Source organism: Micromesistius poutassou (genome assembly GCF_964030765.1).
Source record: "Micromesistius poutassou genome assembly, chromosome: 5".
In the NCBI taxonomy this organism is placed as follows: Eukaryota; Metazoa; Chordata; class Actinopteri; order Gadiformes; family Gadidae; genus Micromesistius; species Micromesistius poutassou.
In genome coordinates, this window is record NC_140275.1 from 1,058,533 (window position 1) to 1,077,719 (window position 19,187).

General features: G+C 48.8%; 1 protein-coding gene across 1 annotated transcript; it reads left to right on the forward strand.

Annotated features, from left to right (window-relative positions):
- Positions 1–2,412: 2,412 nt before the first annotated feature.
- npc1l1 (NPC1-like 1) lies at positions 2,413–16,924 on the forward strand. The gene is made up of 21 exons (XM_084468294.1): positions 2,413–2,650; positions 3,825–3,986; positions 4,315–5,229; positions 5,401–5,694; positions 5,799–6,022; positions 6,143–6,243; positions 6,399–6,571; positions 6,904–7,032; positions 7,618–7,800; positions 8,091–8,205; positions 8,713–8,978; positions 10,374–10,463; positions 10,595–10,785; positions 11,678–11,802; positions 12,225–12,354; positions 12,658–12,713; positions 12,854–13,004; positions 13,797–14,028; positions 14,759–14,872; positions 15,532–15,694; positions 16,202–16,924. The coding sequence occupies exons 1-21, from the start codon at positions 2,609–2,611 to the stop codon at positions 16,402–16,404; spliced, it is 4,059 nt and encodes a 1,352-aa protein (XP_084324420.1). The 5' UTR covers positions 2,413–2,608; the 3' UTR covers positions 16,405–16,924.
- The last annotated feature ends 2,263 nt before the right edge of the window (positions 16,925–19,187 follow it).

Here is a 19,187-nt window from a genome sequence, read left to right on the forward strand (position 1 = left end):
CCATCAATCGTTGTGTCAAGGTTGAACCACAACAGATACGAGAAGGCCAACACGGTTAATATTCAATGATTTATGACCCTGTCAATATCAGGATAATCTCCCAGCCTGTGAGTTTTACTTCACCTGGAACAACATTCTCCGCGCCGATAGGCAAGAGCTTACGGCCATGCCACCCTTCCCTCGTACTGTAAGTGGGTCCAGATGTGGTGGAGATAATGGTGGTAAGGTCCCTTCGTTCTAAGGGTTGATAAGAGATGGGAGGGATGAGATTTAGCAGATATGCAGATTTAGCAGGTAGCAGTTAAAATGTGGACTTCGAAAAGGTAAATGGCTATGACATAAAGATAAGGGGTACTTAACATAGTAAACAACATTTTCCTAATCCAGAAGTATTCACTAGCCAATAATATATAGGCCTATTTTGCCGGGACATAACCTTTTTTTTAGATATATTTTTGATGAGCATGTCTCTACCTGTAAAACATAAGGGCAATTTTTGTCTATTACTCCATTTAAAACCAATATAAATCTTAATATTAAGTTATTCATTCCCAAAGCAATGAATCAAATAATTTTAGCAACCCCCTTTCTTTCAATAGCTTGAAGATCAAATTTGATATTTTGTGTAAGGAATAAATGCCTTTTGTTTCACAGAGAGTAGGCCTACATAGGTTAAACATGTGTGTATATATACATATATACAGACAATGCTATTCTGAGATTTGAATCCAAACTATTCTATCAATGTTTATTTATATCAGGAGAACATTCTGATTCCTTTAGATATTTCCATGGTTAGGCTATATAATGTTATACTTTATATAACATACACGTCCGTATGGTGCAGATCATTAAAGTATTCATGCTTTGCCCCGGAGATGTGCTCAAGATTTCTCAAGTGCAGTAGGTCTTAACTACTGCTAAAGAAAAATCATATATATAAAAAAAATAATCAACCGTCAAATTGTATGTAGTTATATATTACCGGTGTATAGGCCTACATATTACGTTCAATTGTTCAGTTAAGATTTAGGCCTATACTATTTTTGAGACTAGGCTTATGCAACATAACATACTCAAAACATGCATTTGTGACTTGGTGACATTTTACGCCCATTTCTTTCCGTCGACTTCATGGTGATGAAGTCGACGGATTCCCCCTGTTTTGCTGTTTTCTATCTCTTGTCCATCTCTGCTTATTCAACATTTCAAATGTGTGAGAGTACTTTAGACCCGATGCTTCCGATATGCCTGGGTCGTGATCTTTGTGGTGCTTCTCTGTCCCTTGGCGAGTTTATCTTCCCAGGGTCCTTGAAGAATGATAACAGCTGTGGACAGGGCCAAGTTTACCTTTAATCTCACCTGTAAGCATGCGGTCAAGGACACACCATAACCATGACATGTCATTTTAATAATAATAATAATATGACAACGGCCATGGCAGTACGGTTTTACCTGTCGGTGTGACTATCCCTGTGAGGTCTATAATGTGTGTCACCATCTCCACTCCTTTGGGACTCTGAGACAGGGAGTCACTAGTCACGCTCGTCAAACGCTTCATGTTCTCAGGATTAAAATAAGTTGTTTAACCAGATGAAGTTTTGGAAATGTATAATGGTATCCTTTTCTCCAAGGCCGTAGCCATGGAGTCAACATTTCTCTGGGGGGACATTTAAATAAATATGTTTTTAAATTGGTGAAATTGTTTGCATAAATGTTTAGATTGACTGATTCAATATTTAAATGGGATTGAAAAAGAAAATGTTAAATGCACTTTATATTTTTTTCTATTTAATAGATGTTTGGATGAATCCTTATTTGGTGTCAAATTGAGGCGTCAATATGTAAATGAGGCTAAAGGTCTTACAGAAAATGATGTAAAATGATGTGACAAAAACCATTCATAAAATTATAATTTTGACACTTCATCCAGATCGACAGGGATAGCCAACACTCATATTTACTTCTAGTTTTAAAAGTTTCAATACATTTGATTTATGATTTATTTAAGTAAATAGAGACAAAGTTTTTTACATTGTACCACCTGCTGGGTTAGAGCAAAGCCGTGTTTATTATAAAATAAATAATTATATCAATATATTGGTGGGGTCCCTACTGTTAAATATAGTAAAAATGAAACAAATCACTGCAGAGTTAATTTATTTTCTAAGGTATTTTTGTTGAATGCAAGAATGCACATTCCATTATTCATTAATCTTACTGTATATGGTTGATTTTCCCCCCCCTAGCAACGTCAGAATCATGTTAATGATCAGAGGAAGGAATTGATCATCCCCGGTTGTGATTGGAGCGGATCACATCGGACCAGATAAGGCAGGTGTGACATCACAGGAGGGTGAGGGCTGGCTGTGTCTTGGTTGCCTCAGCTCCCATCCCACTCCTAACACACACTCCACAAGACCAGCACACTCCACAACACCAGCCACAGAGTGGAGGCTCTGGAGACCCGGGACTTCTCTGAGCACGCCGTGAAGAGCTTTGATCCGGAGACCTCAGGACCCTCACTGGCTTGGCCTGTGTGTGTTTGTACGCCGGGGAGAAGGATCCAGATTCTTTGGCACTCTTTTTTTTATTCTGAGGTGAAGCCATGGGCCGTGTGACCACGCTGATAATTTTCCTCGCATGTTTGGTAAGTGCATTTCCACAGACACACACACACACACACACACACACACACACACACACACACACATACACACACACACACACACACACACACACACACAATAACCCACTTTGAGAAACACACTCATGTCACTCACATACAGTACTGTATACATAACTTCTAGTTTATCAAAATAATTTTTAAGTTGTAGTAATAGAAGTGCTTTTAGTGTTTTTTTAGTACCCTGTGATTGTTGGCAAAGTTGACCCAGTGGTCAGGGTCCACTGACTGCTTCTAACTGTTTCTAACTGTTGCCCAAAAGTGTCCAACAGACACAGTGTTCGCTGGAACCTTGAATGGATTGTTTGCAAAGAAACGTCATGAATGTGATGAACCGGGGTGCAAATTTGGTATCCATTATAAATATATACTTTGATTGATGATATGTTAATAACAATAAGGACAAGTCCATAACTTCTTACAGAACGGATGGGAATCAATGCGTCATTGACTGTACAGTCATCATATCAAACACATGCCCAATAGTATATAAAGCGTTGTGATTGGGCCTGACCCAGACCGGGTCTACTGGACCCCGGTCTGATCGGGAGGGGGGGGGGCACAGCCAATAGGACATGAGCTTGCAGATTCCTCTGATTTCCAGGCTAGATAAAAACACACATTCTTAGCAAACACTGATAAGATGAGATGAGATGATGGCAGATAAATGTGCTTCAACCTTTCTAACAAAAATCGGAGCTGAATGTCTTACATGAGGTGCAGTACCACTGTCAGTCAATCTTTGACAGTGGTCCCTCCCTTTTATGGTTTTAACATCACACCACCACCTCGCTGACCTGGCGACACACACTATGCACGCACTCGGCTCAGGTCATGACGTCACAGATAAGATATCGTCATCATTAGGGATAATTACTTTCTGAACAACACCTGCAACCGAAACGGGCCTCCCCAGGCAGACTGTTCTGAGGTGGCTCCCAGGTCCTAGGGTGCCTACCCGTTACATTAAGAAAATCACATCATCGCATTCAACATCCATGAAGTAAAACATGCCAATGTCCGTTGCACATTGTCAACAATAACCCGATGGTTTTCTTCCCTCACTGCCAATGAACGACGTCTATGTCCTGTCCCGCCAAGCTCACACCCTGATAATGTCTGGGCTGTCTTCACACAGGTCCTCTCTCAGGGGCAGGTGCAGCCCGGTCAGTGCGCCTTCTACGAGGAATGTGGCAAGAACCCCTCAATCGAGAGCTCTCTCATCGATCCCATCATTCCCTGCCTCAGCTACACCCCGGCTCGAGCACTCAAGGGCGCCCACTACCAGAAGCTTAAATCGGTGAGTAATTTCTACCCTTTGGCCGCACAGCCTCATCGAAAGAGGAACAGCAGACAGAATGTGACGTGAGGCAAAGAGATCAACTACAAGACTGGAATTTGACTGTGAATGCAGCACCTTTACAACAGTAAAGGCAGTAAGTCTCTCCCCTTAACAAGAACACTTGCTTTGAGTGCCCTTAGCTGCAAGTCAGCTACCGAGCTGGTTAGAGTTCAAGGGTTGATTTTAAGGGGAAAAACAGCACTCCCCCTCACTCCCCCACACCCTACCCCTTCGCGGGACCTAAGTCTCTCAGGCAACCGACCTATGAAACCCCTTTCTTTTGCAGGTGTGCCCGATGTTGGACCGTGGAGAGAATGCGACCCTAGCCTGTTGCTCCATTAAACAGCTCAAGACCCTGGAGAAGAGCCTCAGCATGTCCAAGGTCATTCTCATGCGCTGCCCCTCCTGTGCAGACAACTTTGCCCATCTGCACTGCATCAACACATGCAGCCCCAACCAGACCCAGACGGTGAACGTCACAGAAACCACGAACGTCACCATTTTGGGCCAGAATGTGGAGGTGGTGCTGGGCTACCAGGCCTACCTCTCCACCACCTTCGCAGAGGGAGCCTTCAGGTCCTGCCAGAATGTCCGGATCCCTGCCACTGGAGGGTTCGCCATCGGTACCATGTGCGGTCGCTACGGCGCCAAGCTGTGTAACGCCCAGCGCTGGTACGACTTCCAGGGCGACTCCAGCAACGGTCTGGCCCCTCTGGACATCGACTTCAAACTGATACCGCCGGGGGACACGGCGGGGGTGCCCGCGGGCATGGTGCCGTACAACGGGCGGACCCTGAGGTGCAACGAGACCACGCCGACGGGAGGGGAGGGCTGCTCGTGCCAGGACTGTCAGGATTCATGCCCGGTGATGGCCCCGCCGGCCATGCCCGCCGGACCCTTCCGCCTGATGGGCATCGACGGCTTCCTGGTGATCTCCATCCTGCTGCTCTGCCTGCTGCTCGTCGCCTTCCTGCTCTACCTGCTGGTGTCCTGCTGGGTGAACGACAAGGAGAAGCAGAAGGACGAGGAGAAGCGGACGGGGAAAACGAGCGCCAAGGACCAGAACGGGATTACGGTGACCCAGCCACTCATCGACCCCTCTGAGGTGTCGTGTACGGACAAGAACAGCCTGGCTGCTCAGGAGTTCCTGGGCTCTCTGTTTCAGTCCTGGGGAACTCTAATGGCCTCGCATCCACTCAAGGTAAATCTCCCCAGCCTTGACTTTAATGTTTCATTGCAGATCATGCAGTGCTATGCTCTTGGATGTTCTTGGTTCGATAATCGAGATAATTAAGGAGCAGGACATGAGGTAATCTTGATAGACGTCATTGTTCATTCAGTAATGATTGTGTAATACCTCTCTTCCTTTAAGGTGCTCATGGCTGCAGCCATAGTGGTGGCCGTCTTTGCCACAGGCCTTATGTATATCGAACTGACCACCGATCCAGTCCAGCTGTGGTCTGCTCCAAACAGCAGAGCCCGCAAAGAAAAGGACTTCCATGATAAGTACTTTGACCCATTCTTCCGGACCAACCAGCTGATCCTGACAGCGCCGGGCAGACAGGGACATATATACGACTCCCTGTTGTTTGGGACGCAAAACTTCAGCGGCATCCTCGAGAAAGGGCTCCTAACTCAGCTGTTGGAGCTGCAGACAAAAATACAAGTAAAGACCATATAACCACAGCATCGTCTTGCACCATTGTCTATTATCAAAGTAGTATGGGAATTTATTGAAGAAATTAATATATTCTGTGTTTCTTTCTGTAGAATATCGAGTTCTGGTCATCAGACCTTAATCGAAGTGCAACTCTGAAGGACGTGTGTTTTGCCCCGTTGAACCCAAACAACCCCACGATGACCGACTGTGCGGTCAACAGTCTGTTGCAGTACTTCCAGAACAATGTGACCAATCTCAACGCAAAGGTTAACATGACAGAATTAGGAGTAACCAAAGAAGTGGACTGGAGGGATCACTTCATCTACTGTGTCAAGTAAGAACAACTAAACCCAAAGAATGATTCATGCTGAATGTGGTGTCATGTCAACAAAATATATGTGTGTCTGAATGATGAGCTGAAATGAAGACTGAATGACCTCCATCTTGTCCACAGCTCCCCCCTGTCGTTTAGAGACATCACCGACCTGGGTATGAGCTGCATGGCCGACTATGGGGCGCCCGTCTTTCCGTTCCTCGCGGTCGGAGGCTACGAGAGTGAGTGACGCACATTCTGCTTTATGTTGACAAACCCTTCACAAACTTGACAAACCCTTCACCAACCTCGTCAACCTCATCACGCACGCACGCACGCACGTAAGCTAACTCAGCTCTGCCACTCTCATCCTCCCTATGTCTCTTTCCTCGCTCAGACGAAGACTTCACGAACGCAGAAGCTCTCATCCTGACCTTCTCCCTCAACAACTACAACCGGGACGACCCCCGGTTCAACGTGGCGCTGGAGTGGGAGCAAATATTCCTCGACATCGTCCAAGAGTACCAGCAGGACCCCAGCAACAACTTCACGTTTGCCTACATGGCGGAGGTATGAACTTGGGGGCTGATGTCCTCTTAATGCTATTTTGTATACGGTTAAGGAGCTTGTCATTGAGGACTAAGGTATTACCTAACTGGATGTGACTCTGCGTAAAGTCTGAGAGTCCACCAGTGGAATGGACATGAACACACATTCACACGGTTTTGTGGTCCGTCTGATTGACAGGGTCATTGACGTGTTGATTTCTCTTGCCATTCTCTCTCTCTCTCTCCCTCTCTCTCTCTCTCTCTCTCTTTCTCGGTGATGTTACGTTCTCTCTCTCTCTCTCTCTCTCTCTCTCTCTCTCTCTCTCTCTCTCTCTCTCTCTCTCTCTCTCTCAGAGGTCGCTTGAGGATGAGATCAACAGAACAACGTCGGAGGACATCCCCATCTTCATGATCAGCTACCTGGTCATCTTCATCTACATTGCCGTGGCACTGGGGGAGTACTCATCCTTCAAACGCATACTGGTAAGTACCGCCCGAACCCTCAAAACCAAATGGTTTGACTGGTTTGTCTGCCTTCACGTCCCCATACCGTATTCACAGCGTTCTCGGGCGGCCAGTGAATGCGAGGATCATGAGATGAGGCAGGACCTAAACAATCACGCCGCCTTTATATGGACTTTAATGTATTTAATAAGCCAAATGGAGAAACTGCGTAGAGTAGATACAGATATAGATATTTCTATAGATATTGTGGCAATGATGACTGCAATAAACTGAGAAACTAAATCTTTATCTACACCTTTAGACTACAGTTTTACTGCCCCTACACAGTATATAACACATGCTGTAGATTTTAAAGGGCAATGTGTAAGATTCTAAAGATTGGAAAGATAGATTCATTTACATGAAAGAGATTTGACACTCAAATGTTTAAATGGATCTCCCTCAAATATAGACGCAGACGCATATCTCAAAATTGGCCGATAAAACAAAACCTCAGTTTTTCTTTATAGCTCTATAGTGTTAGATAAAGTTAACACTAAAAACGTCATGTATTCAGCCAAATATGTGCATCATTACACTGCACACCTGCCCTTCTCCTTCCAGGTGGACTCCAAGTTCCTGGTGGGTTTCGGGGGTATCCTGGTGGTGGGCTGCTCCGTTCTGGCCTCCATGGGCTTCTACGCCTGGATAGGAATCCCGTCCTCCCTGATCATCCTGCAGGTGGTTCCCTTCCTGGTTCTGGCCGTGGGCGCAGACAACATCTTCATCTTTGTGCTGGAGCACCAGGTGAGAGACAGAGGGTCACAGTACTGTTGACACCACTGAGTGGGACCGCGTGGAGCCAGAACCGTCGCACACATTGGGATGGGGTTGAAAACCTGGCACCCCTTTACGTCTTTCAGGTGTTGACGATAAAAGGTAGATGGGTTCTGATTCTGACGAGCAGAAGTCAAAACAGGAAGATGTTTGAGGAAGAACACGAGGACCAAATGTGTGCACATTATTGCATACACAATGTATGTGCACTTAACTTAAGGTGGTAGTCTTCACTTTGAACCCTGTGCTCGTCCTTCTAGAGAGACGTGCGGAGGCCAGGCGAGACCAGAGAAATGCAGATCGGACGAGTTCTGGGAAATGTTGCTCCCAGCATGCTCCTGTGCAGCCTTTCAGAGTCCATCTGCTTCTTCCTAGGTGAGAGGCCGTCTATCCATCCTATCGTAGGACGGCCCACATGTCTCAAGGTGTACGGGTCCATCGTCGCGTGTGAGGACACCTTAAAGCCATCAGAAGATATTTAGCGTTACATTAAGGGCATTCAGCAGACGGTTTTATCCAAAGTGACCTAAAATAATTTGTCAGAAGAAAGCTAGATATGAGATTCAAACTCCAACCTCTCAGAGACCGGTCTGAAGACGTTTCTTGAGGCGTCTCACTATAAGTCGATGGCTGACGAGGATGTCAGCAAGACTTCTTCTAAAGCACCAGAATCCTAAAGAATCTGAATCAGAATGCTTCATGAATGCCGAAGGCAATCAACGAAACGACGGAAACAACGGAAACAGTATAAGATGCATTTGTTTTTAATAAGCAAAACACAAAAATCAGTTACGGTTAAGCGTGGCTTTTACTCTGGAGTTCTGATCCCTGATCCGATGCGTCTGTTCCCGTCTAACCTTGCTCCCCCTGTCCCGCTCCCAGGAGCGCTGTCCACCATGCCGGCGGTCAAGTCCTTCGCCCTGTACGCCGCGCTGGCCGTGCTGATGGACTTCCTGCTGCAGATGTCCGCCTTCGTGGCGCTGCTGTCCCTGGACGCCCGGCGCCAGGACAGCAGCCGCTGCGAGCTGGCGTGCTGCATCACCGTGGGAACGCGCCGGCCCACCCAGCCCAACGAGGGGCTGCTGCTGCCCCTGATGAGGAAGTACTACGCCCCCGTGCTGCTGCACCCCGTCAGCAGGATCGTGGTGGTAAGAGCGCCGGCGCCCGGACCCGTCACACACATGAACGGATGCTGTAGTGCAGTGGTTCTCAAATGGGGGTACGCGTACCCCTGGGGGTACGCGAAGGCACTCCAGGGGCTACGTGAGATTTTTAAATATACATGCTTTTTAAAAAGTAGCATCCGTGCAAAACTTCATAAGTTTTGCATGTTCATAAAAGTTCATAAAATGAATTTTATATTCAGTAGGCTATTCAATTTCATTATCCTTAAAACCCAGAGTCTCCCCCATACCAGGATGGTTCGACCCAACCTGTCATATGCCACCTGGCATCACCTGTCAATCACTTGGATCAACGATGGAGTCGTGGTTGAAGCGTAGCAGCGATTCTTTTGAAAACACGGCGGGACAAGTGGCAAAGGAGACCAAAACAAAAATGCTTTGCGTTGGTTAGGGGGTACTGGTTAGGGGGTACTGGTTAGGGGGTACTTGGCTGAAAAAATATTTCACTGGGGGTACATCACTGAAAAAAGGTTGAGAACCACTGCTGTAGTGCATCTGCTAAGGATGCCCACTGGGGGCCTCGGGGAAGACCCAGGACTAGGTGGAGAGATTATATCTCAACACTGGCCTGGGAACGCCTCGGGATCCCCCCCCCCCCCCCCTGTCAGAGCTGGTCAATGTGGCCCCGGGGAAGGGAAGTCTGGGGCCCCCTGCTGGAGCTGCTGCCCCCGCGACCCCGGAAAGCGGTTTTAACATTGAGGATGAGGAGGATACTGTAGTGTTGACAATATCACCAGCATTATGTATGTTACGTACTTTACATACTACTCCCAGCCTCCTTTAATATTCATCTACTTTACCGTCTGCTACTACTCCTTTACAATTCATCTACTTTACCGTCTGCTACTACTACTCCTTTACAATTCATCTACTTTACCGTCTGCTACTACTCCTTTACAATTCATCTACTTTACCGTCTGCTACTACTCCTTTACAATTCATCTACTTTACCGTCTGCTACTACTCCTTTACAATTCATCTACTTTACCGTCTGCTACTACTACTCCTTTACAATTCATCTACTTTACCGTCTGCTACTACTACTCCTTTACAATTCATCTACTTTACCGTCTGCTACTACTCCTTTACAATTCATCTACTTTACCGTCTGCTACTACTCCTTTACAATTCATCTACTTTACCGTCTGCTACTACTACTCCTTTACAATTCATCTACTTTACCGTCTGCTACCACTACTACTTTACAATTCATCTACTTAATTACTAGCCAATGATGAAGTAGTAGTATCTCAGAGACGTTTGGTAGAAGTAGTCAGTGGCAGCTCCTTAGTGAAGAAGCATCAGTGAACACGAGACGAGAGTGGAGACCATTCCAAACGGTGGTGTGTTCCTCCCCAGATGGTGGTGTTCGTGGTCATGTTCTGCTGCTCGATATTCCTCATGTTCCACGTGACAGTGGGCCTGGATCAGGAGCTGGCCATGCCTCAGGTAGGCAGGACTGAGGATTTGCTGCTTTCGAATCATACCTCTTGTTTGTTCGGTTCCAACTAAACTCACGGCTCACAAACGGTTCTCGTCGTATCACCCCCCGTTATGAATGGCTTTGTTTGGGCACGCAGGGTTCCTACATGCTGGAGTATTTCAAGTACTTGTACAAGTACTTTGAGGTGGGCATCCCGACCTACTTTGTGACCACCAAGGGATTCAACTTCACCAGCGCTGCGGGCATGGACGCCGTGTGCTCCAGCGTGGGCTGTGACCAGTTCTCCCTCACACAGAAGATTCAGTACGCCACCGAATATCCTGAACTGTAAGCGGCTTATGCTTTATCAATCCATACAGAATAGGTTAATCATGTAATGCACAGACTCGTGTTCGGATGTTAACAATGGCTCAGAGCACAACCTGCAAGGAAATTAAGAAAAATGTCTCAAAGCGTTAGAATATCCCTTTGATTTGACTGTTTTTAATGCCTCAGCGGATACCAAAGCTGTCCCTTAAATTAAAGGGTTATGTTGCTCTGTTCTGACACTACACGCTGTCTCTGTGTTGCTTTAATGCCCTGGCACGGTGCACTGAACCCTCGCTATCTCTCACCTCTTACAGACTCAGTTAACAGTTAATGATCAACTGCACTATGGGAAAAGGACTGAAAAGCGTCCGTTTTAAGGCCATGCTGCGCGTCGCCTCTCACCTTAAATAATAGAATTATTAAAACAGTTGTGCACCAAACCGTGCTGCTCTTCCGTCTGTGCTTCTCGGGGGCCTGTGTCAGATACAGTCCAAGGTCTTTAAACAGTCACCGCTCAACTTTGTCACAGAAGGTTTCATCGGCACACATTCAGAGGGCAGTCGTGAAGCACCTCAACGGCCGGCAGAGCTCCGTGTGCTGCTGGCCCCCACCGGGTGCGAAAGGGACAGTGATTGTAATAGACAGCCGACAGCCAAAGCAGTCTTATGGGGAGGATTTAAATGGGATGCAAAATTAAAGTGAATACTGAAAAATAACCGCGCATCAATGACTTTCTGACGGCTTCTCTTTAAACTCCATTCATATGAATGTTCCTAAGAACACTTTGATGTATTTGCTGTATGCATGAGTAAAAAGTAAAATGTCATAATGTGAGAGTAATGTAGAAATAGAGGGAAACGTTCATCTGAATTTCAGTGCACCTCACTAACCGATGGCGTGCGCTCACTAGGTCCTACTTGGCCGTCCCTGCTAACTCCTGGGTGGATGACTTCATCGACTGGCTGAATCCCAGCTCCAAGTGTTGTCGGCTGTACACCATCCCAAACACGGGGAAATTCTGCCCCGCTACTGAATGTGAGTTCTTTACATCTTGGCCTCTCGTACCCCAACCTGGCAACCACACACATGGACGCCTATGTGGTCCTCAAAGGTGCTGTGACGTGCCACCAGGTGTGAGTGTGATTAGCCGTTACGAGCCGCTTTGGAAATCTGCCCCTTATGACATCACAGGTGGGCGTGTCCACCCAGATGTGTGACGGATAGACGAGCAACGTTTGCTACGGTCCACTGGGTAGGCTGGTAGACTGATCTATCCGGCACACGTCTGGGTAGACACGCCCACTTATGATGTCATAAGGGGCAGATTTCCAAAACGGCTCGTTGCGGCTAATCCCACTCACACCTGGTGGCACGTCACGGGAGCTTTGACCGCTTCCCAAAGGCAGAGCCGACCGTAACCCCTTCTTCTTCTTCTCCTCCTCCTCCTCTGCCCTCAGCCGGCTGGCGCTGTGGACGGAAGTGTATAAAGGCCACGCCCAACATGGTGGTGAGGCCCGACGTGGACCAGTTCAACCGCTTCCTCCCCGACTTCCTGGGCAACAGGCCGGACCTGCAGTGCCCCAAGGGGTGAGCAACAGACAAGATCCAATCGCTTGGTAGTTTTGTTTCGACCACAATAATCATGTTGCCGGAGGCATGCAAGCCCCTGATTGGCTAACACTAACACAATGAATGTAAACCCCCCCCCCGCTGAGAAAGTCGTCTGCAATTAAGTTGAACTCAGCCGACTGACATCGACAACGAACATTCATGTTCATGGGATGAAGTGAACTCTAACATAAACCTTTCAAGTATATACTAGTAGTACAAACTGAATAAATAACCGTGAAACTAAAATACTTACGCCCACGTTTCTTCCCCCCCCCCCAGTGGTCTTGGAGCGTACGACAAGGCTGTGGTTCGGGATGAGAGTGGAGAGATTATAGGTGAGTGACATAGTGCTGTCGTCATGGGGATGACCTGTCCATCAGCAGTCTCATCGTGGGGGGGGGGGGGGTCAGTTCGGGTCAGGGGTCGGCTGCTCACAGCGGTTGTGTGGTGTGTGTGTCGTCCCCCCCCCACCCAGCCACCCGGTTCATGGCGTACCACGTCAGCCTGACCAACTCCCAGGAGTTCACCAGGGCGCTGGAGAAGGTCCGCGAGCTGGCCCACAACATCACCATGGGCATGAGGAAGGTCCCGGGCACGGCGCCGGACTTCGAGGTCTTCCCCTACACGTAGGTCCTCCTCACCTCACGCCCCCGACAGCGGCCGCGTTCCCCCCGGGGGGGGGGGGGGGGGGGGCCCTCAGCGCGTGGATTCTCTCTCTTTAATCCATGCACACCGTTTTGTTTGTTAGTTACTTACAACCGGAGATCTCCCAACAGTAAGTCAATGTCAACACAACAGGACAGGTGGCTGAGAAAGAGAGGCCACGGCACGTAGCATAGGAGCTCAGGTGGGAATCAAACCCGCGTCGCTCGACGGCACATTGCCGCCGTGTGTTTAGCGCCCTCGTCTCCCCCATGCCCTCCCTGTAGCCCTCTCCCCTCCCTCTCCCTTCTCCCTCCCTCTCAGCCCTCTGACCAGTCCTCTCTCCCTCCCCCATCTCCCCCGTCTCCCTCTGACCGCTCCTCTCCCCCTCCTCTCCCCCGTCCCCCTCTGACCCCTCCTCTCCCCCGTCCCCCTCTGACCCCTCCTCTCCCCTGTCCCCCTCTGACCTGTCCTCTCCCCCGTCTCCCTCCCCCTCTGACCGCTCCTCTCCCCCGTCTCCCTCTGACCCCTCCTCTCCCTCCCCCTCTGACCTGTCCTCTCCCCCGTCTCCCTCCCTCCTCTCCCCCATCTCCCTCTGACCGCTCCTCTCCCCCTCCTCCCCCGTCTCCCTCTGACCTGTCCTCTCCCCTGTCTCCCCCGTCTCCCTCTGACCTGTCCTCTCCCCCATCTCCCCCGTCTCCCTCCCTCCTCTCCCCCGTCTCCCTCCCTCCTCTCCCCCGTCTCCCTCTGACCTGTCCTCTCCCCCCTCCCCTCAGGGTGACCTATGCGTTCTACGAGCAGTACCTGACCATCGTTCCTGAGGGCCTGTTCAACATCTCTCTGTGCCTGCTGCCCACCTTCGTGGTGTGCTGCCTGCTGCTGGGCATGGACCTGCGCTCGGGGCTGCTCAACCTCTTCACCATCATCATGATCACCGTGGATACCGTGGGGGTCATGACCCTGTGGGACATCCACTACAACGCCGTGGCGCTCATCAACCTGGTCACGGTGAGAGCCCGTGCTAGGGGGAGATATTTTGGGATATTTTGGGTCTGACAAAAACGAAAAAAGAAATCTGGGGTCTGTCGATCTCGCAGGCCTGTCATAAGTCAGTCCAACCATTTCTTCCTGATTGGGATTATTGGACGGCCTACCTGGTGGCCCCCTGCCGGGCCCCCATTGGGCGGGGCCGGAGTCCTCCACAAGGCCGACCTATGGACCTCTGAAGGATAAGCCCCGCCTCCGAGGCTCCCGGTTCCCTCGGTCAAATGTCTATGGGGAATAACACGGGGTTTATGAATGATCATAACAAACTCTGTAGGTGAGTAGATTGTCGGTGCCGTTAAAGTAGCAAACGATTATAAATGCTATTTTAACGGCACCGACAATCCAAAAACACAGTCGAAACTAGATGGGAAATGTGTGTAGTTCAAAACGTGACGCAGCTTTTACTTCTCCGCCCCCTACAGAGTTTGTTATGTACGATCGTTCATAAACCCCGTGTTATTCCCCGTAGACATTTGACCGAGGGAACCGGAGCTTAGTCCTGTGTTTTGGGGGACGGCCTGAAGGAAGGGGAGGTTTGGATACTCAACAAAACGGCTGTGTTTCCAAATGGCCTACCCCAGCTTTACCTCGCTCGCTCTCTCTCTCTACCGATGTAAACCAACCTGGTGCAGAATGGTTCTATCTGAGCAGCAGAGCCCTCTGTGAGCCCCCCCGTCTGTCTCCTCCCCAGGCGGTGGGCATCTCCGTGGAGTTCGTGTCCCACCTGACCCGATCCTTCGCCCTCAGCATCCAGCCCACCCACGTGGAGCGGGCCAAGGAGGCCACCGCCACCATGGGCAGTGCGGTCAGTACACAACTCCTCTGTTCGTACTGTGTGTGTGTGTGTGTGTGTTTATGTATGTGGGTGTATGTGTGTGTGTTTATGTATGTGCGTGTATGTGCGTCCGTCCGTGTGTGTGTGTGTTTATCTATGTGGGTGTATGTGTGTGTGTTTATGTATGTGTGAGTTTATGTATGTGAGTGTATGTTAGGGGTGTAACGATACACAAAAGTCACGATTCGGTACGTACCTCAGTTTTTAAGTCATGGTTCGGTATGTTTTTCGGTACATGATTTTTATTAAACAATTGGATTTTGATTTGATTCATTAAATTGTATCAAACAAACGCCTTACACAAATGGAAAGACATCAAATACAATTGAGGATAAAAACACAATAAAGTCCAGGACTTATTTTGTGATTTTCATTGTGGTCCTCAACACAAAACATCAGGACAAGACAAGACGCTCTCAGTGTGTGCTGCTAATCAATAAAAACTTTTTATAGAGTCGTTTTTTAGAGTCCCATAAAAACAATAAAAACCTGGTACGGTACGTACCGAAATGAAACGTGCATCGAACCGTTAGACCGTGTATGTGTGTGCGTGTGCGTGTGCATGTATGTGTGTGATCCTCCACGCCGCTGGACTGAAAGGCGACCTTCCTGTGTGCGACCCCCATCAGGTGTTTGCCGGCGTGGCCATGACCAACCTGCCGGGCATCATCGTGCTGGCGTTCGCCAAGGCGCAGCTCATCCAGATCTTCTTCTTCCGGCTCAACCTGATCATCACGCTGCTGGGGGTGGCCCACGGTCTCATCTTCCTCCCGGTGCTGCTCAGCTACTTTGGTACGGAGGCGAGCCCGTGTGACGCGCAAACACCTTGTTTCTGGTTCCTGTCGTTACTCCACTGTCGCACTCGGTCCTGACTCCTGACGTTTTGAAACGAGGCGGTTTAGCGCATGTTTTTTTCTCTTGTAGCGACTCCAGTTAAGATCGTTCTAGCTCTCAGCCTAACTCTCTTTTGCGAGCGACTCTCCTGAAAACAGCCCTCGTACGCACTTATTGTAGGTTGTATATCCTGGCACTTTAAATGAACCTAGCGCTTGGCACTCATTCGCGATATATTTTGTTGTTTCTCTTTCTTCTGACAAATGTCCTTATTGTAAATCGCTTTGGATTAAAGCGTCTGCCAAACTCCCTTAATGTAAAACGTAAAATGCACACGGTGAGAGGCAGACAGAGAGAACAAATAAGAAGTGATCGATAGAAAGTCTTTTAAAAATATGAAAGATATATTTGACCTACCAAACGCCAGTAAAGCGCAGTGGTTGATGCTGCCGTTATTCCCCTCAGGTCCCGGCGTCAACAAGGCCGTGCTGTTGAAGCTCCAGCAGGAGAAGGAGAAGGCCCGGCAGGAGACGGAGACGAGCAGGAGAGTCCACAGCCAGTCCAATGGCCACCACAACCTGGGCTACGAGCACGGGGAGAAACCGGACCTCCCCTTAACCAGACAGTCTACAGACAAAGAGCCCCGGGAGACAATCACTGACCTCTAAGCACACCGGAAAAAGACATTGAACTGTTTTACAAGCTCTTCTGCATCTCCGGTAGATAGGCTACCTCCACAATGAATAGATCTGGACGAAGACGAAGCCGAAGCCTTGACATGTGGATCACTCGGCCTGTGGTGGGTGCCTCACACCTGGGATGGGTCGGTGGGACTTCAAGCCCCCCGCTGACACACAACCGTGCAATATATTGTAGTGCCAAGAAGGGACTCTTGATTTGGACATCAAGACCTACTTTCAGTGTTGTAATTGGAGAGCATTCGTCCAAACTTTATGAAAATTACAAAACAGATGACAGTACCTCATTTAGCAATAGACAGATTATTGAATGAGTCTTTTTATACTTAAGAAATACTGCGTTAACGTTTATTTAAAGTAATTATTTTGTATGTTGGATTATATTTCACAGGGACCGTGTTTATGGTAAAGCGAATGGAAGCACTCCAGCAATGAACTGCTATTTTGTAAAGCAAATGTTTCTAGTGTGTAATAAATGCCTCAATGCAAAAAAAAAAAGATATTGAATATCTGAATGAACCTCGTCTCTGAAAATACGAACGACAGAACTGGTTTGCTGCATTTCATTAGCACCACTTGCACTATGAGAGCTTGATACGCCAATCTTGATCATTCTGTGAAAGGAGCAGACTAATGATCTGTGGGCGGTCATTAGTCTCGCCCACTAATGATCATACCTCCACAGTGGGGCTGTATGTGGTTTGGGTTAGAACTGCCCGGAGAGAACATACACACTTCATCAAACAAGGATTTAAATAGCTACAGTGTAAATGATAAGTCTGGTTAAAAGATAAAATACCAGCGGACAGAAGGCTTTTGGGTATCAATGTTTTGTTTTTATTAACAATGCATCCCTTAGATAGGATTGTATGTTTTTTTGTAGGTCAGCAATGCCCCCAAAACATACTGTACACATTATACAAGGGAAACCACGATTTCAGGCGACAAAAAAAAAAAAAAAAAAAAAAAAATCTTTTAAATTATAATACAGTCTTGAGGAAAAAAAATATAAATAACTTTTTTCTTCTCTGGTGGAACTCACTTTATGGTACAGACATACAATAAATAGACCGGCTCTGGCGTCGCTCCACTGATCTATGAATCATCTCTCTATGAGTCCATTTTGTGTAGCAGCATAATAGCAAAAAAACAACAAAAACAAGCCGACGGGAAATGATCAATTTCCCTGGAATTAATCATCGCATAAACCCCGCCCCCCCCTCCTCCCCGTCCCGCCCCTCGCCTCCTCTCAGCCAACCACAGACAGTGATATTGCATTGTGGGAAGAAAAGAAACCCAACGTGTCAGAGATACATCAGACTTACGGCGATCTAAACGGCGACGTCTAAAGGCAGCCTTAAGGGAGGGAAAACGTCTTTAAAAGCAGTTGAGGTGGGGGGGGGTCCACAGCCGTGCCATGCTACTGGGTGCATGCAGCGAGGGGGGGGGGGGGGGGGGGGGGGGGCGGGGGCGACGGCAGTAGGAAGGCAATGGGACAGCTCGGGCCCCCCCACCCCATGGACATGGTCCTTAGTGAGGGGGGGGGGGGGGGGTGAGGGCCAGAGAGTTAAAGCAGTACCTATCGAACCAGAGAGAAACAGCCGGCGAGGGAGAGCGTTGTGGGTGGGGGGGGGGGGGGGGTTGGGGGTGTAAACTAGCAGGGTGTAAAGTAAAGTGTAAAGTCAAGACGCGCCGCCGTCGTCCACGGCTACGGTTGTGTCAGTGCTCCAGGAGAGAGAAACTAAAGTCAAAGCGACACTCGTTAGGTTTGATTGTCTGGAGATTTACAAAATACAAAAGTGATCCGCGTGGCCCGGCTGACGAGAGGCTGCGGAGGAGGAAGAGGAGGAGGAGAGGAGGAGAAGAGGAGGAGGAAGAGGAGCAAGCGGAGTCAGCCTGGCTGAGCGTTGTGGGAGGGGCCCGAGGGGACTGTAAAGTAGGCTTCTCTTTTTTATTATTATACGTTAAATAGCAAGACATTGTGTAGTGTTTTTTTTTTTCTTCTTAAAAAGGAAACAATATGGTGGTCTGGGGGGGGGGGGGGGGGGGGGGGGGGGGGAATAAAACAAATACAAAACAAACTAAAAATAAAATAAAAGTCATCACTTGGTAGACACGACAACATGCCCGATTCATTTCATGACCGTTGGAAGAAGATAAACGCAGGCGCTTCCTGTCGGCTGTTCGTTGTGCTGCGTTCACTTTGTTTTAAACTCCGCCTCCTTGTAGCTCCGCCTCCTTGTAGCTCCGCCCCCCGCAGGGCGCCCCAAGACCTCAACCGCCCGGGAAAAAAAAAAACCCGAACGCCATCTTGGATGAATGGGCTCCGCTACGGGGGAGGGGGTCAAACTACTGGGTTGTTGTTGTTGTTGTTGTTGTTGTTGTTGTTGGCACCGGAACATCAGCAGCCCCCGACGCACTGTGTTGTTTGTGTAGCGCTGACCGTCACACACACACACACACACACACGCTCACACACCCGCAGAACAATGTCCTCCTCCTCCTCCCCCCCTCCTCCTTCCCCTCCCCCCCCGCCCCCCCCCCCGCCCCCGCCCCCACCCCCACCCCCTCATTGTCTTGTTCAGAGTCTCCTGAACTCTCATCCTCGCAGCCTGTGTGTGCACGTATGTGTGCACGTGTGTGTGTGCGTGTGCGTGTGTGCGTGTGTGTGTGTGTGTGTGTGCAGAGGGGGGTGGGAGGTCGGAGCAGAGCCGTGCAGGAAGAGGAGGGTCAGGTGGTCTGGGGCTCCGGGG